Source organism: Nyctereutes procyonoides, unplaced genomic scaffold (assembly GCF_905146905.1).
Source record: "Nyctereutes procyonoides isolate TBG_1078 unplaced genomic scaffold, NYPRO_anot_genome, whole genome shotgun sequence".
NCBI classification, from domain to species: domain Eukaryota; kingdom Metazoa; phylum Chordata; class Mammalia; order Carnivora; family Canidae; genus Nyctereutes; species Nyctereutes procyonoides.
Window position 1 is genome coordinate 19900433 of NW_026575046.1, and position 23558 is coordinate 19923990.

Genomic DNA, 23558 nt, shown 5'->3' on the forward strand with positions numbered 1-23558 from the left:
GATAAAATGCTTTTAAGCTTAAAGACAGGTGCAAAAGCACAACTAACAAAAGAGAAAAGTTAAATCTCACGTTAAGAGGTGGTATAGTGTGTCTTTAGAAGCAATGACATTTAATGTACACAGCTCAGATCTTTTCTTTTAAGATTTTATTTATTTATATGAGAGAGAGAGACAGTGCACATGAGAGAAATCGAGAGAGCACGAGCAGGGAGGAGGGGCAGAGGGAGAGGGAGAAGCACACTCCTCGCTGAGCAGGGAGCCCAGTGTAGGGCTTCATCCCAGGATCCTGAGGTCATGACCTGAGCAATGGCAGATGCTTAGCTGACTGAGCCACCCAGGAGCCCTACAGCACAAATCTTTAACACAAATTTTCAAAAACAATTCCTATAAGCTAATGGTGTCTTTTTTTTAAGAGATATTATTTATATTCATGAGAAACACAGAGAGGAGATAGAGAGAGGCAGAGACACAGGCAGAGGGAGAAGCAGGCTCCACGCAGGGAGCCCAACATAGGACTCGATCCCGGGTCTCCAAGATCAGGCCCTGGGCTGAAGGCGGCGCTAAACTGCTGAGCCACCCGGGCTGCCTCTAATGGTGTCTTTAACTAATAAGGCCAGGAACTGAGTAATAGGAAATCATAGTGAGAAATATAAGCAAATGAAGAGGAGTCTAGTGATATGGGTAAGAGTTAATGGCATTAATTTGGTGTCTAGGGATCCCTGGGTGGCGCAGCGGTTTGGCGCCTACCTTTGGCCCAGGGCGCGATCCTGGAGACTCGGGATCGAATCCCACGTCGGGCTCCCGGTGCATGGAGCCTGCTTCTCCCTCTGCCTGTGTCTCTGCCTTTCACTCTATGTGAATATCATAAATATAAAAAAAAAATTATAAAAAAAAAATTTGGTGTCTATTCTGCAGTACCAGTAAGGATTAGCCATGCCTTCACTGTTTAGAAATTCTATAAAAAGAGAGTCTAGAATGATCAAAACAATGGGTGAAATACTCTCTCTGTGAAGAAAGTAGTATGATCCTTTTCATAGTGAGGTTGCATAAGGGGTATAAGAAGAATATTTTAGAGGTTTTTGTATTTATTTTTCATATAAAAAAGGAGAGAAATTCGTATTTGCCAATATATTGTGTATCTATTGACAGTAGCTCTGACATGTTAGTTCACATTTGATTGATACCAGGTATTTCATGAATGGATTGACACTAGTAAGAGTCAAAAATGACAAGCATGGGATCCTGAAGGAGTGAGCATTACTGTTTACTACTCCATTAGCTAGTTTGAACAAAACTAACTCTTACAAGTGAACAAGTGGTTTAAAAAGATTTCAGGAAGAAATGCTTATTGAAGATGATACCAATAGTGCAAACACAAGCAAAACAACTAGTAGGAGGAAGAACAGATGTTTCTATTTCTTATACAAGTTTCTCATGAGCCACAATATGGGATTGACATCAAAGCTGCCCAAAACATATCACAAATTTCAAGGAGTTTTTGTGAATATATTAATTTGTCATTATAATATGAGTAAGACAATAAAAATTCTATTTATTTCATATAGGCTATCTTTGAGATTTTTCTCTTTTCTACATTTGCATATATTTTGTGTGCATAATATGTTTTTAGAATACTACATTTATAAAGTTTGTTAGTATTTTTTTAGTCAGTATATTAGGGATATATAGTAAAAAAAAATTTAATGATATTATTTCAGATTTAAAAAGTTTGGAGTGGGACGCCTGGGTGGCTCAGCAGTTGGGCGTCTGCCTTCGGCTCAGGGTATGGTCCTGGAATCCCGGGATCGAGTCCCACATCAGGCTCCCTGCATGGAGCCTGCTTCTCTCTCCCTCTCTGTGTCTTTCATGAATAAATAAATAAAATTAAAAAAATAAATAAATAAAATAAAAAGTTTGGAGTTCATTTGATTAAACGAGTTCAGGATTAGAAATAGACAAATTATGTTTTTGTGTGTGCTTTACTCTTTTGAAAAACTTTATTGTTTCAAAAGTTTATTTAAATTCAATTAGCATATAATGTCTTATTGGTTTCAGAGGTAGAGGTCAGTGATTCATTATCTTATATAATCCCAGTCCTTATTACATCACATGCCCTCCTTAATGTTCATCACTTAGTTACTCTATCTGTTACCCCTCTCTTCTCCAGTGACTCTCAATTTGTTTCCTATGATTAAGGATTTCTTATGGTTTGTCTCCCTCTCTGATTCCATCTTGTTTTATTTTTTTTCCTCTATTCTCCTATGATCCTCTATTTTGTTTTTTAATTCCATTTATGAGTGAAATCATACGACAATTGTCTTTCTCTGATTGACTTTTTCACTTAGCATAACATCCTCAATGACATTCATCCACATTGTTGCAAATGGCATTTCATTGTTTTTTTTGATGGCTGAGTAGTAGTCCATTGTATATGTGTACCACATCTTCTTTATCCATTCATCTGCCAATGGACATCTGGGCTCTTTCCATAGCTTGGCTATTGTGGACATTGCTACTATATACCTTAACGGGCAGGTTCCTGTTTGGATCACTACATTTGCATCTCTGGGGTAAATACCCAGTAGTGCAATTGCTGGGTCATAGAGTAGCTCTATTTTCAACTGTTTGAGAACCTCCATACTGTTTTCCAGAGTGGCTGTACCAGTTTGTATTCCCACCAATGATGTAAGAGAGTTCCTCTTTCTCCCCATCCTTGCCAACATCTGTTGTTTCCTGATTTGTTATTTTTTAGCCATTCTGACTGGTGTGAGGTGGTATCTCATTGTGGTTTTGATTTGTATTTCCTTGATGCCAAGTGACATTGAGCATTTTTTCATGTGATTGTTGGCCATTTGTATGTCTTCTTTGGAGACGTGTCTGTTCAATGTCTTCTGCCCATTTCTTTTTTTTTTGAATAAATTAATTTTTATTGGTGTTCAATTTACCAACATACAGAATAACACCCAGTGCTCATCCCGTCAAGTGTCCCCCTCAGTGCCCGTCACCCATTCACCCCCACCCCCCGCCCTCCTCCCCTTCCACCACCCCTAGTTCATTTCCCAGAGTTAGGAGTCTTTATGTTCTGTCTCCCTTTCTGATATTTCCCACACATTTCTTCTCCCTTCCCTTATATTCCCTTTCACTATTATTCATATTCCCCAAATGAATGAGAACATACACTGTTTGTCCTTCTCCGATTGACTTACTTCACTCAGCATAATACCCTCCAGTTCCATCCACGTTGAAGCAAATGGTGGGTATTTGTCGTTTCTAATGGCTGAGTAATATTCCATTGTATACATAAACCACATCTTCTTTATCCATTCATCTTTCGATGGGCACCGAGGCTCCTTCCACAGTTTGGCTATTGTGGACATGGCTGCTAGAAACATCGGGGTGCAGGTGTCCCGGCGTTTCATTGCATCTGAATCTTTGGGGTAAATACCCTAAGTGCAATTGCTGGGTCGTAGCTTGTGCCCATTCCTTGATTGGATTATTTGTTCTTTGGGTGTTGAGTTTGATAAATTCTTTAAAGATTTTGAATACTAGCCCTTTATCAGATGTGTCATTTGCAAATATCTTCTCCCATTCTGTGGGTTGCCTTTTGGTTTTGTTGACTGTTTCCTTTCCTGTGCAAAAGCTTTTTATCTTGATGAAGTCTCAATAGTTCATTTTTGCCTTTGTTTCCTTTGCCTTTGGAGGTGTGTCTAGCAAGAAGCTGCTGTGGCTGGTCACAGAGATTGCTGCCTGTGTTCTCCTCTAGGATTTTGATGGATTCCTGTCTCACATTTAGGTCTTTCTTCCATTTTTGAGTCTATTTTTGTGTATGAGTGAGGAAATGGTCCAGTTTCATTCTTCTTCATGTGGCTGTCCAATTTTCCCAACACCATTTGTTGAAGAGACTGTCTTTTTTATCATTGGATATTCTTTCCTGCTTTGTCAAAAATTAGTTGAGCATCCATTTCTGGGTTCTCTATTCTGTTCCATTGATCTATGTGTCTGTTTTTGTTCCAGTACTGTACTCCCTTGATGATTACAGCTTTGTAATAGAGTTTGGACTCTGGAATTGTGATGCCACCAGTTTTAGTTTTCTTTTTTCAACAATCCTTTGGCTATTCAGGATCTTTTCTGGTTAAATATAAATTTTAGGATTATTTGTTCCAACTCTGTGAAATAAGTTGATGGTATTTTGATAGGGATTGCACTGAATGTATAGATTGCTCTAGGTAGCATAGACATTTTAGCAATATTTGTTCTTACGACCCATGATCATGGAATGTTTTTCCATTTATTTGTGTCTTCTTCAATTTCTTTCATGAGTGTTCTATAGTTTTCTAAGTACATACTTTTGCCTCTTTGGTTAGGTTTACTCTTAGGTATCTTATGGTTTTAGATGCAAATTGTAAATGGGATTGACTCTTTAATTTCTTTCTGTCACATTGGAAGTGTATAGAAATGCAACTGATTTCTGTGCATTGATTTTATATCCTGCCAGTTTGCTGAATTCCTGCATGAGTTCTAGAAATTTGGATTTTTTGGGTTTTCCATATAGAGTATCATGTTATCTGCAAAGAGTGACAGTTTAACTTCTTCTTTGCCAATTCAGATGCCTTTTATTTATTTTTGTTCTTTTGTTGTCTGATTGCTGAGGCTAAGACTTCTAGTACTATTTTGAATAGCAGTGGTGATAGTGGACATCCTTGCTGTGTTCCTGATCCTAGGGGAAAAACTCTCAGTTTGAGAATGATATTACTGTGGGCTTTCATATATGGCTTTTATGATATCAACGTATGTTGCCTCTATCCCAACACTGTGAAGAGTTTTCATCAAGAAAGGATGCTGTACTTTGTCAAATGCTTTTTCTGCATCTATTGAGAGGATTGTATGGTTCTTGTCCTTATTATAAATGTGGTGCATCACATTGATTGATTTGTGGATGTTGAACCACCCTTGCAGCCCAGGAATAAATCCCACTTGGTTGTGGTGACTAATCCTTTTAGTGTACTGTTAGATCCTATTGGTTAGTATTTTGGTGAGAATTTGGCATCCATGTTCATCAGGGATATTGGTATGTAATTCTCCTTTTTTGGTGGGGTCTTTGTCTGGTTTTGGGATCAAGGTAATGCTGGCTTTATGGAATGAGTCTGGAAGTTTTCCTTCCATTTCTATTTTTTGAAACAACTTCAGTAGAATAGGTATTATTTCTTCTTTAAATGTTTGGTAGAATTGCCCTGGGAAGCCATCTGGCCCTGGACTCATCTGTTGGGAAGTTTTTGATGACTGCTTCAATTTCCTTGCTGGTTATGGGTCTGTTCAGATTTTTTATTTCTTCCTGTTTCAGTTTTGGTAGTTTATATGTCTCTAGAAATTGTGTGTTCATGTGTGCTTTATTCTTAAATGTGGTTTGATTTTAGGTAAATTTTCATCATGATTAATAAACATTTATTGAGAATCTGCTATATGCCAGGTAGTGAAGACTGAGAGAAATATAAAATATGCCTTTTGTATTTGAAGGACTTAGACTCTCAATGAGGAGACAAAACAGCTACATAAATAATACTAGCAAAATTATAGAGCCATAAAAAAGGAAGGAAGAAAGATAAGAAGGGAAGGTAGAGAAGGGAAAGAAAGGTACACAAAAAGACCAAGAAAATAGTTTGGCTAAGTGGTACAGAGTGGTACAGCAATTCGTGATTCCTGAGTTAGGGCAGGGGAAGAATTCTGCAATCTTAGGCGCTTAGGGAGGGTGGCACTATGAAAAGACTTTGAGGCAGAGCTAAGTCATGGTGGGGGGCAATGCCCTCCCAGCATGGGCAAAGACCTGGAATGAGGGGCAGATGTGCCATGTTCTGGAGTCACTGCATATGGACATCTGCTTGAGTTGAAGTTGAAGGTGTAGGTAGGGGAAGAACAAACAGCAAAACAGAGAGGATCTGGATGAGAAGCCAAAAAGATTGGACTCCATTCTGTAGGTTTAGAAATGACTACATCCCCTAAAAACATTTCATTTCTGCGTGGAGAGTTCACCCAGTTCAGGGGTATTAGCAATAGCAATGTGTCACTGGGTAATGATGAATAATTGAAAAACCAGTTTGGAGACCATTCTAACAGTCTCTGACTTTGCAGTGTCCTTATTTGACATTTTCTCATCTCTTTGATGGATGGATTTTATAATTAAGCAGGTTTTTTTTTCTTTTTCAGTAAGTACCCAAGAATATATATTCTCAGAATTCTCTCACATTTTGAGATGTCTTCCTGTTACCTTCATATAGGAAATTACTTTTTCCCCCCTCTCTCAGGAATTTGTGGTCATTATTATCTTATAGCATTGCATTTAGCTATGAAGAAGTCAGAGGCCAGATTTTGTTTTTGTTGTTCTGTAGGAGATTTGTTCGGTCACCTGAAGAATTTATTTTTAAAATCTTTGTATTGGGCAGCCCAGGTGGCTCAGCGGTTTAGCGCCACCTTCAGCCTGGGCCATGATCCTGGAGACCTGGGATCAAGTCCCACATCGGGCTCCCTGTATAGAGCCTGCTTCTCCCTCTGCCTGTGTCTCTGCCTCTCTCTCTCTCCCTCCCTCTGTCTCTCTCTCTCTCTCTCACAAATAAAATCTTAAAAAAAATAAAATCTTTGTATTTAGTAAATTAACTATGTTTTGTCTTGAAGTTGTATATTTGAACAGTATTTCTAATGCATGTAATCAAAGCAAATTTTCTTCCTTTATTTCAGCAGGGATGTATTCATACATAGCTGTATTTTGTTTTGTTTTTTTCTTAACAGTTTTCCTGTTTGAGTTCTTGGGATCTCTGTTTCAGGAACACAAATTCTCACAGATTAAATTACATTTGTCATTCCATTTTCATTAGATTTTCCTTAGTAACTGTTAATACCCAATTTTTTCTCTGTATTTATTATGAATTACTTGAAGTCCGTCCTACATGTGATTAACTGTCTTGGTTTTATTTTCAGGCAATTGTATTTTGTTCTTGCAGTATCTAATTTATTTAGAACTATAATGGTGATATTTTTCAGTGTTCGTTTCTCTTTGTAACTTAGCTTTGAAATCTACCTTTTCAATTAATTCTTATGATCTTTTTGCCTCTGGGCACTTGATTTATTGAATTCACATTCTTATTAAATTTATTTATTGTTTGAGAAACTGGTATAGAACCTATAACCATTCTTTGGTTTATATTACTAGGTTATTCATCTGTTATGCATGTTCACTTTTTCCTTTTTCCTTTTTCCTTTTTTTGCTATAACATGAATGCATAGTTGTCAAATCAATTCTTATTTTGCTTACGCTTAACATGGGCATATACATGTAGATGATCTGTATGCTCTGATATTCAAAATTATCTATTTATTATTATAGTAAATATTTTTGTTTGTTCCTTGTCTGTCTCCCCAGGAGAATATGAGCTTCATATTTTAGGAGTTTCTGTGATTCTGCTTCCCTTCATTGTTAGCAGAATGAGTAGCAATCAGTAAGGCAGTCAGGGAACAAGAGAACATTACACAGAGGAAGGAGTTATTTATAATGGCAAGGCACGAGAGAGAGCATAACTTATTTAGGAGTCTCTAGTTTAGCTAAGCAGAGAGAGAGAGAGAGAAAGAGAGGTAGGAATTTTCTTTAAGGCCATGACATGTTTAAGGCATGAGAATTGCACCATAAGGTTCGCCTTGGAAAAGTTTCCTGTCACAGAATATGTGTTGAATAGATTGGCAGAAGTCAATGGGAGAGGCAAGGGGACAGTTAGGAGGCTTCTGTGGTAATTCAGGTTGGAAATAATGAACAGAGGGCATGCTCGTAGAAATGAAGAGGTGGGAGTCACTGGGAAAAATATCAAGGATGTGGAGTGATTACTTATTGGATGTGGAGGCTAGAAAGAGGGAGAAATTGAAGACAATACTGAGGTTTCTGGCATTGTTGCTGGAGCTTTTATATATGTCTCTTAGCCTCTTAGCAGTTTGTATTTTTAATGGCTGCTTATTCGTATAGCTTGTAAGCTCCTTGATAGGCCTTCTCGAAAACCAACTTTACATCACAATGCATATTGAGTTCAGCCCTTAGGAAGAATCAATAAATGTAAAACAACCAAGTATGAGATTACAAAAACCTTAGTTATTTCCCTTTTAAGTAGTGCTAATGATATTTTATTTTCACTCTCTCTTCCTCCTGCCCACCCCCCACCTGCCATCACCACACAAATGGCTGTGAGGTAGGTAAATGAAATAGAGGAAGTTAAAAATAGCACAGTCAAGTATAATATGGTACTGAAATCACTGCAATCTCAGGACAGGGTACGTTGCTAAGAGAGAGTACTCTTACCTTCGTATTTCTTGGACATCTTGTTAGTGGTACACCGGTGTTCCACTTCTTTTTCCACAAAAAAAAGTACTCTTTTCATTGTTTCAGTTGAGACACAGTTTTGGATTTCTTTCTCTGTTAAACCTAGGAAGTGGGGGTACAAATAAAACATCCTGAGAATGTACCACTGAGGATTGAGAGAAGAGGGGCGTGAGGATCTGAGCACTTGGGAGCTCCAGATACTCTATCAGCTCCATCTTCTCCAATTCCTGTAAGCTGGGATGATTAATAGCTTTCACCTACAGATCCAGTCCCTTTCAGGCCCTGGGATAATCCTGAACAGAGAAAGAATTATGAATCCCTCCCTTCAACATTGGCCCTAAGAAGCAAATATAAGGGGGCTCATGTTGGCCTCTCCCCTGTTGCCTACACACAATGAGACTCAAAGCCTGCCTGTCCTACTAGTCACGGCCACTGTATAACCTGCAGATCAAGAGATGAACACATGTTGTCTGTGTACCCCTGTCATGCCTTCTTTCTGGGGCATAGCTGATATTGTGAGGCCTGAGTCTGAGTAAGGCACAGGCAGGGCTAGGTAGGGAGAGATGGGGGGGGGGGGGGGGCTATGGGATCACACTCATGGAATTGCCCAAAATGCTGAGATGAAAGGAAATCAGAAATTAGGAACACAATAGACAACACTGCCCTAAGTGTGAGTGGGGAGGATATTTTTGTTTTTGTTTTCTTGACAGTTGCCTGTGACCAATAAAGAATCACCAGACCCAAAAGGAAGCCATTAAAGATGTAATCACCAGTCCTTACTGGAACCAGGACATCACAAGAATGATAACGCCGCAGGCTCCCTGGTAAGTTCTATTTTTTTTTAATTTTTATTTTTCCTGGTAAGCTCTAAATAAAAGACTGTGAGTGGAGGCCCCCACTGGCAACCCCACCGGGACCCCTCTCACTCCTGAGAGCTTTTTCTGTATTCTCACTTAATAAAACTCTATTGCTTTACTCATTCTCCTTCTCCCACGAGATTCATTCTTTGACTCTGTGAGGCAAGAGCCTAGCTCTCCCGCCTCAAGTCCACCTCATTTACTCCCGGTCATCACCTAAAAAGGAAATCTTGTTGGTCATCCCTCCTTCTCTGAACAGTCATTCTCATACTTGTCCCCCTGACTCAGCTGCTCATTCTACCTGTATCTCTCCACAACTCTTTGTTTTCTCTCCAGAATTCTGACTTCCAGATCTATGAACTCTTCTCAGTGTCCTCATTGACTGTTGTCTTCCTTATCTTCAAACAAGCCTGTACTCCTTGTTTCTCCTGTTGTCTCCAAGGGAGGTGGACACTGCCTCACTCCCAGCCTTGGATAGCTGGGGTTGGTATCTTCCCAGCTTCCCAGTGCTGCCATTGGATGACTCTCTAGGTTTACAAGTCTTGTCAAAACCCTGATGCTTTAAGGCTCAGACCATTCAGTTCTAACATCTTTAGTCTTCATTGTTCTTGTCTTTTACCAAAATTCTAAGCATCATTTGTTAAAGAATTTGGCATCTGAGTCACTCTTTTCTACCACCATCCTTGCCTGTATTCTCAATGACTTCTAAATCGATGTGACATCAGGGATTAAGTGGGACACAGTGTAGGGAAACAGGTGTGGCTCTTTGTAGGCTGAGGTGGTGCTGCCCATCTGGGGTAATTTGAAAAGAATCAATGTTTCCTTTTTCCTAACAGTTTCCTAAGCCTCCTGACCTGCCACCTGAGATACCAAAGTTAGAATCCAGATTTGGGTTTGTTTTTAATGTAACTTATGTAAATTGAAGTATGGTTGACATAAGAGTTCTGGTTTTTTGATGTTTAGTTAAAGATGGCCTTACAAAACACATGCACAGGAGAGATAGAGTTGTTACTATCTGCTCCTAGGCACCTCAAAGCAAAGTAGTTAATCAAATACCGATATTTAGGGCTATAGATTACAATCAGCAAAGGACTGTTTTTAGAGCTTGAGGCACAGTTTGGGTGTGATGCTGAAACTGAATTCTAAACCCACAGATCACTGAGAAATGAGGCCAAGTAGAAGGGGCTGGGGTCTTCCTACTTCACAGTATTTTCAATAGTTTGACACATTTGAAGACATGCATTATAAGTTGGCAGTGAAAAGTCTTAGTTTGAAGTCCTTATGTTTACTATGCATCTTTAACCGCCCCCCCCCCAAAAAGGTCTAGTTTCTTTTTTGGTGAGACTGAATAAATATGAGTCATTTTCTTCTGGTAATGTTGTTCTAATAAGTAGGTCGGTCAAATGCTTTGGTCATGTTAGGAATTTAATGCATCTATAGTGCATAGTTACCATCCTTTTTTAATTTTCTCATTAGGTTTTTATTATTTATAAGTGAAAATTAAATTTTATGCATCCAATTCATTAACTATAACATAATTAATTGACTATCAACTTGGTTAATTTCATTTTCCGAGGGCTAACAGAGAATGTTTGAAGATTTGAACCATGAATCCCTTATAAGAATCATGGTGTCAGTCATGCAGTGATTAAAATATCAAGGCTTTATCAGTGATTTTCTGTATAAGCCTTTCTTCCCCTGCATGTCCTGTAGCTTGCTTCCTGACCTCTCTACCCAGTTGCTGAGTGATGCAACACTTGGCCTCTCAAACCTGCGTGTCCCTCTGATGTGGCACAGAGACAAGTATTTCAGAAATATCCTGAGCTACTCTGACTGGGCAAAGGTCAACAGTGTTAGTCAAAAATGTCATAGAGATAAATGATGGGGGCTATAATTGTTCTCTTCCAGTTCAGAGTAAGAAATGACTTCTCAACAAAAAGAGTTTAAAATTACTATCTTGCATATTATGATATCTTAATTGTTTAATGTTTTCACCATATTTCTGAAATTCTTTTCACCTAGCACACTGAAGCAATGTCAACTTCTATTCAAGGTTTTAAATTGACTATGGGAGATGGAACAATAGAGGAATAAATGAAGGATGCAAATAAAAAGCAATTTAATTTTGTCTTCCTCTTCTTGGGGGAGAAAAGGTACTATGAAATATTCAGGTTATGTTTTTGAAGTTAATGACAAGGGATACAATTCTATTGAATAAAGCAAATAAAAACTAAGCCTATACTCTAGTTCCATATTATGGCTAAACAAAGGGAGAAGAAATGGAAAAAGAGGAGGAGGCCTGAATATATATTCATCTAGAGAGCAGGCAAAGACAGGTAAGCATACCCAGCAGAGAATTCCATTTTATTGAAATATGTTTCTGTCTGGATGTGCTTCATCTTAACCACAATTAAAACTGTGCACAGTATTATTATTGTGACTCAGATATAAATACATATATATTTATTGAATATAAGAATATGTATTACATATATTAAATATAGAAATATTTAATTGAACATATATATACACATTATACAGTGTATACAAATGTTATATATATATATATATATACACATATAGTATGTGTGTATATGAAGATATAAGTGTATATGGTCATATATTTCTAGTTTCCTATATCTCACATTCCCTTTCTTTCCCTTATTATATACATCTGTTTCTACCTCTATAGAGAAAGAGATGGAAGGTGAGAATGTTTTAGTAGGAAAGTATAGCTCATCACTTCATTTTGGTCATGGGTCTTCAACCATTAAAATTCTGGAAGGTTAATTAAAGATTCAAATAGTTCTTTAACTGACCTGATCTCTAAGCCTTTAGAGGCTTTGCTCTGAATGCATGATGAATATAGTTGATCAAGTGAGAAATTATTTTCTGGGCTACAGCAGTAAGTGACCAAAATAATTTCATCCTAGGGGTGAGACAAAAACCAAGGGCCAGAAATTTCCCCCAACCATTTTTGCTCATGGCATTCTCATGGCAAGCAATATCAAATTCATCATACAAATAATGCTCCAGTGGAAAGGCTAACTGAAATGGAACATAAGAGTTAGGCAATATGGTAAGCCTACCACAGCATAAATCTTTTGGATTTCAGTAACACTGTCAGATAAAAATATGGAGGGGGGGGGGCCCTCTTCCTGAGAGTCTTTCTCAAAGACATTTACCCCGTCTTCGCTCTTAGGAAAGCAGATCATGAGGGATATCTGGTTACTTAAAGTCTGGAATAACTCAGAGCAGCCACATTAACCATTAGTATTTGCCATCATGAGACGTAAGAACGGAGGGCCTGATACTCTGCTGACCCCAGGGTTGGCTTGATATTGTCTTTTTAAACAAATTCCTGATTTCTTTTTTTTTTTTAAGGTTTATTTATTTATATGATAGAGGAGAGGGGGGAGGGGTAGAAGGAGAGAGAGAGAATCTTGAAGCAGACCTCAGGCTGAGTGCAGAGCTGGTCGTGGGACAGGATCCCAGGACCCTGAGATCATAACCTGAGCCAGAACCAAGAGTTGGCCACTCAATGGGCTCCACCACACAGGCACCCCCTGATTTCTTTTGTATAAAATTACAGGATCAAGAATTCTTATTTATCTGGGGCAATTGGTTAGTTAAGTTCTGGTTACCATACAGTTTCCTAACCATGACCTTAAGAGACATGTGATAGAATCATTACAAGGGCCCTGTGTCATTTCACAAAAGGAGTCTGAAAGCAAATTTATCCAAAGGTGCTTAAGCTGTAATAATTACTAATATTGGCAATTTAAGTTAATAGTTAAGAAACCAAGATTTATTTATAAACCAAGGTTTATATTGTTATTTTACATGTAAGCAGAAAAAAAATCCTTAATTATATCCCAAAATATAAAGTTGCAAACTTTCCTTGAAAAAGTGCTTCTCATCCGGTTTCAAGTTTTATCACCAGTTGGTGCATATTTAACCCACATTTAGTCCCTAGTCAAGTCTTTAACTGTTCTTTTATCTTATGCCCTTGGCTTTTACTTTAAAAATCATTAAAAGAAAAAGACTACTAGCAAATTTGTTATAATTATTGTTCTATAAAATGTATTATCTCCTATAAAATTGCAATAGGTAAATTATTTTTTAGAGTTTAGTTCCAGAATAAATTTCATTTTTCTTGAGATAGTAGCATGCATCTGTCTTTTAGGTTACCACTACTGTGTAGCTTATGATGTTTCTAGATGTCAGGAAATACAGAAACAAATCTAATGTCCAATCAAAGAGGTTAAGTATATTTACTTTTTCTTCTTTTTTGGTCCTAATTTTCTATTTTTGTTTACTTGAATATGTACCTTTTGGCTGTTCTCCCTATCATTTTGGATATAAAGTGGAGTCTAAAAGTCAATAAAGAAGAATTAAAATGATGCAGTAAGAGAAAAATGAATTGCATGTAATCTAATCAGAAAAATGGGTTGGGGAGGGTGTGGTGGCTGCAGAAAACCTACCTGAGTTCCTGAGTTCCTCAGCACTATATTGGTAGAGGAGGTCATACACACCACCCAGGGAGCCAGAGGTGAAATAGTGAGTCCCAAAGTCATCGAATATCCGGCTATACAAAGCAAAGTTGTATTCTAGAGGCAGGTGGTTAAGTGCTTTCAAAAAGACGTCAGAAAGCTGCAGATCTTTAGCTTTCATTGTGAAGTTTAAAACTTCTATCACTTTATGGATCCTAGTAAAACTAGAATCCTAAATGGAGAAGAGAAAAGAGGAAAAAAAAAAAAAGAAAGAAAACAAGATAATTAAAGGTAATGAAAGCTTGAAGTGTCAAGCATTTAAATGTCACCTATTTATTACTAGCTTCATCCCAACCATAGAACACTAACAACTCTAACTCTCTATGGCACGTGCTTACACACAAAATTAGAATTTTCATTTTATTTCCTCAAAGTCCTGAACAAATGAGATTATCTCAGTAATGTAAACTCTGTGGCTGAGACATAAGTCTGGTAGACAGATCTACCAAAAACTAATCAATTATCAGAAAAGTAAATCTTTCACTCCTGATTGTCAATCATGGTTGTGTCCCTACTGAGTGTTTATTTAGAAATCCTTGCTAACAGGAAACCTTGGAAAAGGACTGCATAAAGTTTTAATTGGAAGTTTTGCAACTGAGATTCAAGTCACAGCTCTGTTCCTAACTAGGAAAAGGTGTTTACATTTCTGAGGCCCCAGGAGTCTGTGAAATGTGACCAGGTGCACAGATGAGTGCATTGGGTCACATACCACATCCCTTTCAACTCTAAAATGCTATGATTCAGAATTACTTAGGTTTAAAACTAAACAAAATTATTTATATTCTTTCTCCTCTAAGCATAAACAGAAATATTTGTTTGAGGGTTTTTTTTTTAATCGTTTCTTGTTATGTCTGGTTAATTTATGATTTGGTGGTTGGTATTGTATCCAAATCTTGTTCCATTAAATTATCCTTCTATATACTCACTGAGTTTTATGAGTGTATCCATATATACTGTACTTTTTAAAAATTCTTATATACTTTACCTCTCAATTTTAGGAAACCGTAGTATTTGAGTAATAGCAGAGAGAGAAGCATATTTTAGCAAAAGAAATTTATCGCAGCTATAAATTATTAAATAGCTATTTTCCTGCGTGCTATAATTATGGGATAAAATGGCTGCTAACACAAAAGAAAAGAAACAATCACAAGGATTGAAAAAGAGTCACCATTCACTCTCTTCCCTCTCTCTCCCCTACCCTTTTCCAACCCTGCTGTCTTCCTGCCTTTAACACATTTATCGCTCAGCTACCTCAGATGCTATGGACACAGGAACACACAAGATAGACAAAGTTTATCCTTTTGAGGAGCTTACATTTTCAGTGTTCATTAATTCTTTTTCAAGTTTAATACTTGAATTTTGTCATAGAACCATGGCTTTGGAAGTTTGGGGGACATTCTGTTTTTAGTAAGAAGCACACTTACTTCCAGAGTATCTGAAATGCCCGTGCAGACACGGGCATTGAAATGCATAGCTCAAAATTTCCAGGTTGCTCTACAAACTAAATTGTAAAAAATACAAGTGAAACTTTGTATTTGTATTGTAAAAAATGCAAGTGAAACTCAACTCAGCATAAGTACACACACTTTTGAAGTACATGCACTCATGAGGGGAAAATAAGACTAAAAAATGACATGGCAGTAGGTTATTAATCATGTATGATCTGTTTTTATATTCTGAGAAATCTTGCTTTATTTTCACCATCTTTTTGAGGGTTCAGCTTCAAAAAGTAATTCAGAAAAGCACTGAATCTTACTAAGACAACTAGTCTTTGAAACAGAATATTTGCACAACAAATGTTTAGTCAGATCTGAAAATTATGTAATAAATAAATAAATAAAGCATTAAGCTCCACTGAAGGGCTTGGATTGATTTTCAAGTGTGTGGTGACTTGTTTTCATTATTTGAAGACTAAGAGAGGTTACAGTAGCATTTTCTTTCTTTTTTTTATATAATTTTTATTTATTTATGATAGTCACACAGAGAGAGAGAGAGAGAGAGAGAGAGAGAGGCAGAGACACAGGCAGAGGGAGAAGGAGGCTCCATGCACCGGGAGCCCGACGTGGGACTCAATCCCGGGTCTCCAGGATCGCGCCCTGGGCCAAAGGCAGGCGCCAAACCGCTGCGCCACCCAGGGATCCCCCAGTAGCATTTTCTACTTAACCTGAGATTCCTTATTTTTGTGGAGTCTAATCAAAGATGTTGGGTTGAACTCGATGAAGTTGACAATTTTGTAAGTCAAAAATGGTTATATATCAGCAGTTTCATAAGTTCCAACAGATAATATGAATAGCCTAAAATGTTTCCACTTTGGGGCAGACTATAGAGGATCAAATAACAACCGTTTATCCACAGATAAAGGTTTTACAAGTGTTCTCTAGCATGTTTGAAACATTTATAAACCAATTCTGTGAAGCAAATCTTAATGTTGAGACTGATGTATATATCTATGTCCCTTTCAACATCTCCATTTCCCTGTTTATTATGAACTATGTTTTAAAGCAGTTGTTTCCAATCCTGGATATGATATTAGAGTGAGCTGGGGGACTTAAAAAAAAAAAAAAGCCAGAATCACATGACCAATCCCAGATAATCTGAATCAGTAAGGTAAGAGAAGGGCCGTGGGATATATTTTTACTTCCTAGTAATTCTGATTCTAACTTGTTCTAAGCATGGGGGGATGGGCTAAATGGGTGATGGGCATTAAGGAGGGCATGTGTTATGATGAGTACCAGGTATTACACGTCAGTGATGACTCATTATATTTTACTCTTAAAACCAATACTATACTAAATGTTGACTAACTTGAATTTAAATACAATCTTGGAAGAAAAAAAAGAATATAATTGGTATTGCTCAACCATAAAAAAGGATGAAATATTGCTATTTGCAATGATGTGGAATATGCTAGAAGAATATAACTCTAAGTAAAGTAATTCAGTCAGAGAAAGACAAATATCATATGATTTCATATGTGAAATTTAAGAAACAAGACAAATGAGCAAAGAGAAAAAGAGAGAGAGACAGATCAAAAACCAGACTCTTAATTATATAGAAAAAACTTATGGTTGAGTGGGGGCTGAGGGGGCATGAGTAAAATAGGTGATGGGAATTAAGGAGTACACTTATGATGAACACCAGGTGATGTATGGATTGTTGTATCACTATATTGTATACTTGAGATGAATATGACACTGTATGTTAACTAACTGGAATTAAAATAAAAACTTAAAGGAAAAAAGAATATAATTTGGTAAGTCTGAGGGACACTATGCTACCTATTACTTCATGTGATAAAAAGAAAACTTGACACATGGTAGATAGCTGATAAATATTTCTTGAGTTAAAAATAAATATATGGACTAATTTACTCCTCTGTAAAATATTAAAAAGATCTACTCTGATTCCCTTAGAGTTCTTTTGAAGATAAATGAAATGCCTAGGAAAATTATAAAGTGCTATAAAATATCTTATTTATGTAAGCATATGAATGGATGACTAAATTAAAATATGAAAGGCACTATGATACGCGTAGGAGGAACCTTAAAATGGTGCCCTCCAGCTGCTGGTCCCCTTTGTTCCAGTGTTGGTAACTTTTCTCACCTCCCCCTTCAGGTTCCATGATTCAGGGCTCAGTCTTCCCATATATCTCTTCGGAAAAAACAAATAATATACAGTGGTGGTTGTAATGAGGAACAGAAACTATTTTAAAAGACATTTGTAAATGTCTGAAAATGTCTAATAGAAATCTATCTCCTAAATCATTTAAGAGTTGAAAAATACGTCCAGGAGTTTTAATATACAAACAATAAAAGAAAAAGGAACAGAAGAAGAATGGTTGATGGATGAAGATGTATCTTTACATATTGAAGGAGTTTCACTGGTTCCTGGTAAGACTAATGGAAGAAATCTATTACTTAGATACAACCTAAATTTTAACAACAATAAAAATTATAAATTTCCAGATAGAGGAAGTAAAGGGGAAAAAATCAGCTCTGCATGTGATTTTTCCTATGCAACAATGAAAAGTAGAAGATAGTGGAATAACATCCACAAACCATCAAGAACAGAACACTATGGTCCAATATTCCTATATTTGGCCCAGATATTCCTTGATTGCTCAGGGGAAATGTATGCATTTTAGATATATAAAGATTTAGGGAGTAAACTTATAGACACACACACACAATATATATAAAATATAACAAAATACTGACTATGAACTTAGAATTTGTGTTATGTGAGGAATCCCCAAATAGAGAAGAATCAGAATAAAATAAAATTAACATATGTAATATAAAAATGAACACAAAAAAATTCCAAGGAATACCTTAGAACACAAAGGTTTTGAACTATCCAAACTGAGGTTTTGGAGGCCTGTAATGATAGCGGTGGGGAACAGAAAGCTAGATACATTCTCAAGGAGATAGTGGGATGGGGTGTAGGGAACTTAAACATCTTTTGGGGGCTTATAGATATTACTTCATGTGATAAAAGGAAAACATAGGTTTAATTATGTGTGTTAATTAAAGAAAGATAATCACAAGCAGAATTTAAAAGTTTAGTAGAACTTTGAAAATGACCAAAAGGACAGAAAGCAATAAACAGAAATGTGACAAAGACAGCAAATTAAAATAGGAAACAACAACAAAGTAAAATGAGTAAGAAAAATTTGAAACGGAAGAAATATGATCAATTATTTCAGTATATTAAATCGAAGAGAGCAGGATTTCCCTAGCAAAGGCCTGTCAGATTATGTTAAAAAAGCAAAGTTCTGGGACACCTGGGTGGCTCCATGGTTTAGCGCCTGCCTTTGGCCCAAGGCATGATCCTGGAGTCCCTGATGGAGTTCCACATTGAGTTCCCCACATGGAGCCTACCACTCAATCTGTCTCTCTGCCTCTCTCTCTCTCTGTCTCTCATGAATAAATAAATAAAATCTTAAAAAAAAAAGCAAAGTTCTGTTACATGTGGTTTATAAAAAATACATCTGAAACATTAAGTACAACTTTAGAGAGACCACAACCATAAATACAGCCAAATAGATGCATCATTATTTGTATTACCTCTATAACTTTTGAAATCAGATATAACAAAGTAAATCTATTTAAATTTGCATTAGAAATCTTACTGGTTTGATGTAAAAAACTCTCCCCTTCTCATTACATGATTGCTGGAATTGGTGTTAATTTTTCAAAAAGAATAAAATGATTTGGAACGATTTTGATTACCTTTTTATGGGAGGCTTGAATGGCTTGTTTGAAGGCAGAGTTATGGGTGGTGCTTTGAGTTTTCTTTGAGGAATAAAAAATTGGTATATAAAGACTGCTCTGCTCTTCGCCCCCAAATAAACCTTGTTGATTTTCATTCTTTGTAAGAGAAATTAAGTCCTTGTAGAAATCTGTTTCCAAATCATCTTCTTTAGTTTGTACCTGGAGAAAAAACAGTATAAAATAAGACATAATTTAGGAAATATTAGAGCTACTTGTTAAGAACTAATGCAATGATCCTTCATTCCTTTATGCATTCAATAAATATTTGTTGAAGACCCATTTTGCTAGAAATAAAGGAAAAGTTAGTCCCCTGCCCTCAGGGAGTTAATAGCTTAGTTAGGGAAATAAACAATCACAGACAATACAATGTGGGAAGTGCTGTGCTGCTAATGGGATTGGCATTAATAACCATAAAACCCAGAGAGGCCACACCAGGTAAACCTTCACCAAGGAAACTACTAAACTGAGACTTAACAGGGTAATAAGCAACAAGGGCTATTTTTAGTTGGCTTGGGAATTTGATGCTCTTCGAAATCTAATCGAAGGTATCTTCCCCAAAACTGAGGCCTAGAAAAGGGAAGGACAAATTCTGTCCTTCCTCACTCTGGTTCCATTCCCACCCACTTAGCCTCCCCTAGATGTTGAGCATCAGCACGCTACTGGTTATGTCTGTGGGACAGAAGATAAAGAATCAATTGGCTCGGCCTGGTGGGTGGTTATCAGCCTTCATTGCCTAGGTCTGGAAAGTGGAGAAAAACACAGCCGGTGGGACTTGACTTGAACTAGGAGTGGAGCAGGAATTTTCTAAGTACAAGTTAAATTTCTATTATGCTTATGCTGGTAAAAAAGAGACAATAGATGATTAAAAAAAAAAAGAAGTTGCAAAGTAAATTGATTTAAGAGTACTTTATGTTGGAAGATGCTTGGGTTTGCAATGGAAAAATTTCTTGTTTTAAAATATTCAGTATTAAAATGCACTGTGAGGCAAACCACATGTCACAATCAAATAGCTTGTACAATTAGTGAAGAAAAGACAAAATAACCCAGCTGCAAGAGTCTTGCTCAACAGTAAGATGCAGTCAAAAGTTCAGTGCTTCTTTCAGATAATACAGTGCATGCTAGTTAGCATTTAAAGGGCCCCAAAATGAAGCTCTTCAGTTAGCAATGAAGCAATACAATCCTATTGAAATATAGCTGCTGCCATTTCTTTACCATTTCTCTAAAAAGCTCAGACTATAAATATTTTGTTTTATGAATTAGCTTTTACACAAGAAAAGATGTGTCAGCTTAAAGGAAAAGACACTAGCTTGGTAGTTTTGGAATGTAGGTGAGATTTGGTGGGGTGAGGTCCAGAGCCCAAGAAAAAATTCTTTTTTTTTTCCTAAGATTTTTATTTATTTATTCATGAGAGACATAGAGAGAGAGGCAGAGACACAGGCAGAGGGAGAAGCAGGCTCCATGCAGGGAACCCAACGTGGGACTCGATCCTGGATCTCCTGGATCTTCTGGATCTCCTGGATCCTGCCCCGGGCTGAAGGCGGCGCTAAACCGCTGAGCCACTGGGGCTGCCCTCAAGAAAGAATTCTTGAGACATCCTTGATGCAAAGTGGTGGATTTATTAAAGCACGGGGACAGGACCCTTGGGTAGGAAGAGCTGCTACCCCCGGGGTTATGAGGGGTACTTGGGAATTGGGAGAAGATAAGGAAAAGGGAGGTTTCAAAAGCATTTTCATATGTTAAAGACTCAGTGGATACTGGAGGCCTTGCCATTGTCAAGTTAAGATTGTTTTTCCTTCTAGCAAGGCATTAACATTAAGACAGTTGGGAGCTATGTGGAGGAACGTACTTTCTGTCAGCTTCAAGTATCTGTCAATGGGCTGCAGGTTAGAAGGACATTTAATTTTATCTACATTTGCAAGATATTTGGGAGGAAAGTTCACAGAAGTCTTTGAGGGAGTAGATATTGGGGTGGAGCGGGGAGGCTGGAGAGATGATGGGAATGCTGTTCCATGAAAGGGAATATAGAATGACAAGGCAACTTTTGAAAGCATAGATTTTCCCAGGAAGATGTTAACCAAACTGGTGGGGGGGGGTTAATCTTCATTTACATATATTACATACATCGCAGAGCCCATCCATCCTCACCATCTATAGATCCAGTGGGCTGATGACCTAGGATTCAATGTGCATCAACACTTTTGTGTTTGAAGAAAGGAGGTGGGTTTGCAGAAAGGAGCAGAAGAGAAGAGGGACTAGGGGAATGGAAAGGATAGGGTGGCACCTGGTTTCCTGTGCTGTGAGCCTTAGAGGTAGGACCTAAGTTTTTGAATTTCATATGGGATTTGGGGAATTTTTGAGGGACTGCAGAGATACGAAGTTTCTCAGGCTTTGGGGTGCAGTAAGAGGCCACATCTAGGTAGGCCAATGCATTGCTAAGTATCAAAGTCTAGCAGTAACTGTATTCTGCAGTTTGCTGCTGACAGCAAATGCTTAGCACACAGCCAGTAGCAAAGCAGTGCCACCTAGAAAAAAAGGAGGAATATTCTTGAGTAAGTGGTACAACTCTGGGACCTGGTGCAGGGATCATATGGTGACTGAGCTCAGCAGTTAGGGGCTGGGGGTCCCCCGGGAGCAGAATTCTTCCTATGGTCTTCTAATCTGACTTCCCATCCAATGCCTTCTCTTCCCTTCCTTTTAGGAGCCTCTCTCATCTTTGCATACCAGCCACCCCATTACTTCATTTATCTTAATGAACTCCAATACGATAAGAGAAAGGAAGTCAGATGCCTGCTGAATTTCTTCTCTGTTGTTTTCAGTAAAGCACAGCTTAGATTTGCACAGTTGCCTGCTCACAGCCTGAACAAAGTAATACAGAGATCAGTGAAAAATCAACCAAACTCTTGTGACCTTGGATCTGGTTATTGACCTTCCTCAGGAGTTGTCTGTTACCTAAAACTCAATGACATATAGTTAGAGGTCAACTCAGGTAGTTTCTTAAGGTTTGACAAATTTTAGATCTACATTGTTAATGAAAGGACTCTCTTTTATTCTGAATGAGGATTTTTAGACTGTATTTCCTGATGTAACTAGCCATCCAGACTTGGTTACCAAGTTATGTGAGTGGGTCCAGTGGTCTGCTGGTAAATGTTTAAAAACCAGTGCTCTGGGAGGGTGAAAACCTGTGATTTACTATAGCACTTGCCATTGATTATAGTGCATATATCCCTACCATAGCTGATTCAAGCTACCTCTGTGGTACCTCCTAATTCAAACTTGGAAAGAGATGTATGGTAGCAAATTATTATACAGCATTTTCATAACACATATACAATAGATGTAAGTAACCTCAAGAGCCTCGATGGGAAAATGTAGCAAAAATAATGAAGAGTTGATAAATTTTGAGTAATTATCACCTATTTTTTAATATTTAATTGTAAGGCTACATATTTAATATTTAGTAATGTCTATGTTTATAAACTAGCTTGCAAAGTTCCTAAAAATTCAGCAATTGGCTCTTGTAATCTGGAAGAGCTCGCTCTAGCACACCATTGGTGAACCTCACAGATGATACCTATTAAACGACCGTTTATGAAAGGTACTCAAACCCGGCATGTGTTACATGGTTGTTAATATCTTTCTTGCTATTACTGTCAAGGTCTCATCTAGCTCAGGCAGCAGGGCAGTAGGAGCCAGGAGTTCTTATTCTGATGTGCCATTTACTTGTTGCATAACTCTGAGAAATTTGTCTAACTTGGATCTTCTACTGGTACAACAGATATAAACAATCTTCTATTTTTCTGGGAAGGATATTATGGGAATTGAGTAAAACAATACATGCAAAATACTTTCAAAACTCTAAGTATAAAATGTTTAGATAACAAATTTGCCCTCATTCTCATGAGCCTAATTTAACATGTGACTTGTAAAACTGCCTGAAATAGATGCTTGCTGAGAATATAGGCAGTATTTGCAGGGGAGGATTACTGTATTTTAAAGTAAGTATATGGATTGTTTAAGTGCTAGAAGACATCCTCCAACATAACAGTATTATATGTAAATGTTTGCATGTTAGCTCTGTCTCCAAAGGTTATTCAATACAATACATCTCAAGAGTAATGGTATTACTGACAGAATTACTATCTTTTTGGAACAATGTCTCATCTGAGTTCCTATTTAGCATACCAGTGAGACCTTTTCCACCTTCCTTGGTAGTGGTGGACCCTCTGGGATTAGCATCTTCTGGATCTGTGGGGAGATGGTGGGCAGTTTCTTTACATGGTCAGAAGTCACTTATTACCCTTGTCACTTTATCTTCAGGCAGAGATCAGACTCCTCAGGGTCAGCCTCCCAGAAGGTGTTTGAATTAGGCAATTGGGCCCCAAAGGCATTCCCTATGTCCATGAATACATATTAAATGGCTTTAAATTGAGCTGATCAAATTAGAAAACTATATATATATATATATATATATATATAAAAGGTTTTCTAAAGGAAGGATTGAATGACTTTTGTTGAATCCAGA

The 23558-nt window shown here is 37.4% G+C and overlaps 1 protein-coding gene across 4 annotated transcripts in view; it reads right to left on the minus strand.

The window, feature by feature from the left end:
* C6 (complement C6) overlaps positions 1-23558 on the minus strand; it is a 94287-nt gene that overhangs the window by 22175 nt on the left and 48554 nt on the right. For all 4 annotated transcript variants that reach the window (XM_055325734.1, XM_055325731.1, XM_055325732.1 and 1 more), the window contains 3 exons: positions 18995-19195; positions 13695-13935; positions 8333-8455 (listed from right to left, as the gene is read on the minus strand). In XM_055325734.1, coding sequence (XP_055181709.1) covers positions 8333-8455; positions 13695-13935; positions 18995-19195 — 565 coding nt within the window. The remainder of the gene's footprint in view (positions 1-8332; positions 8456-13694; positions 13936-18994; positions 19196-23558) is intronic.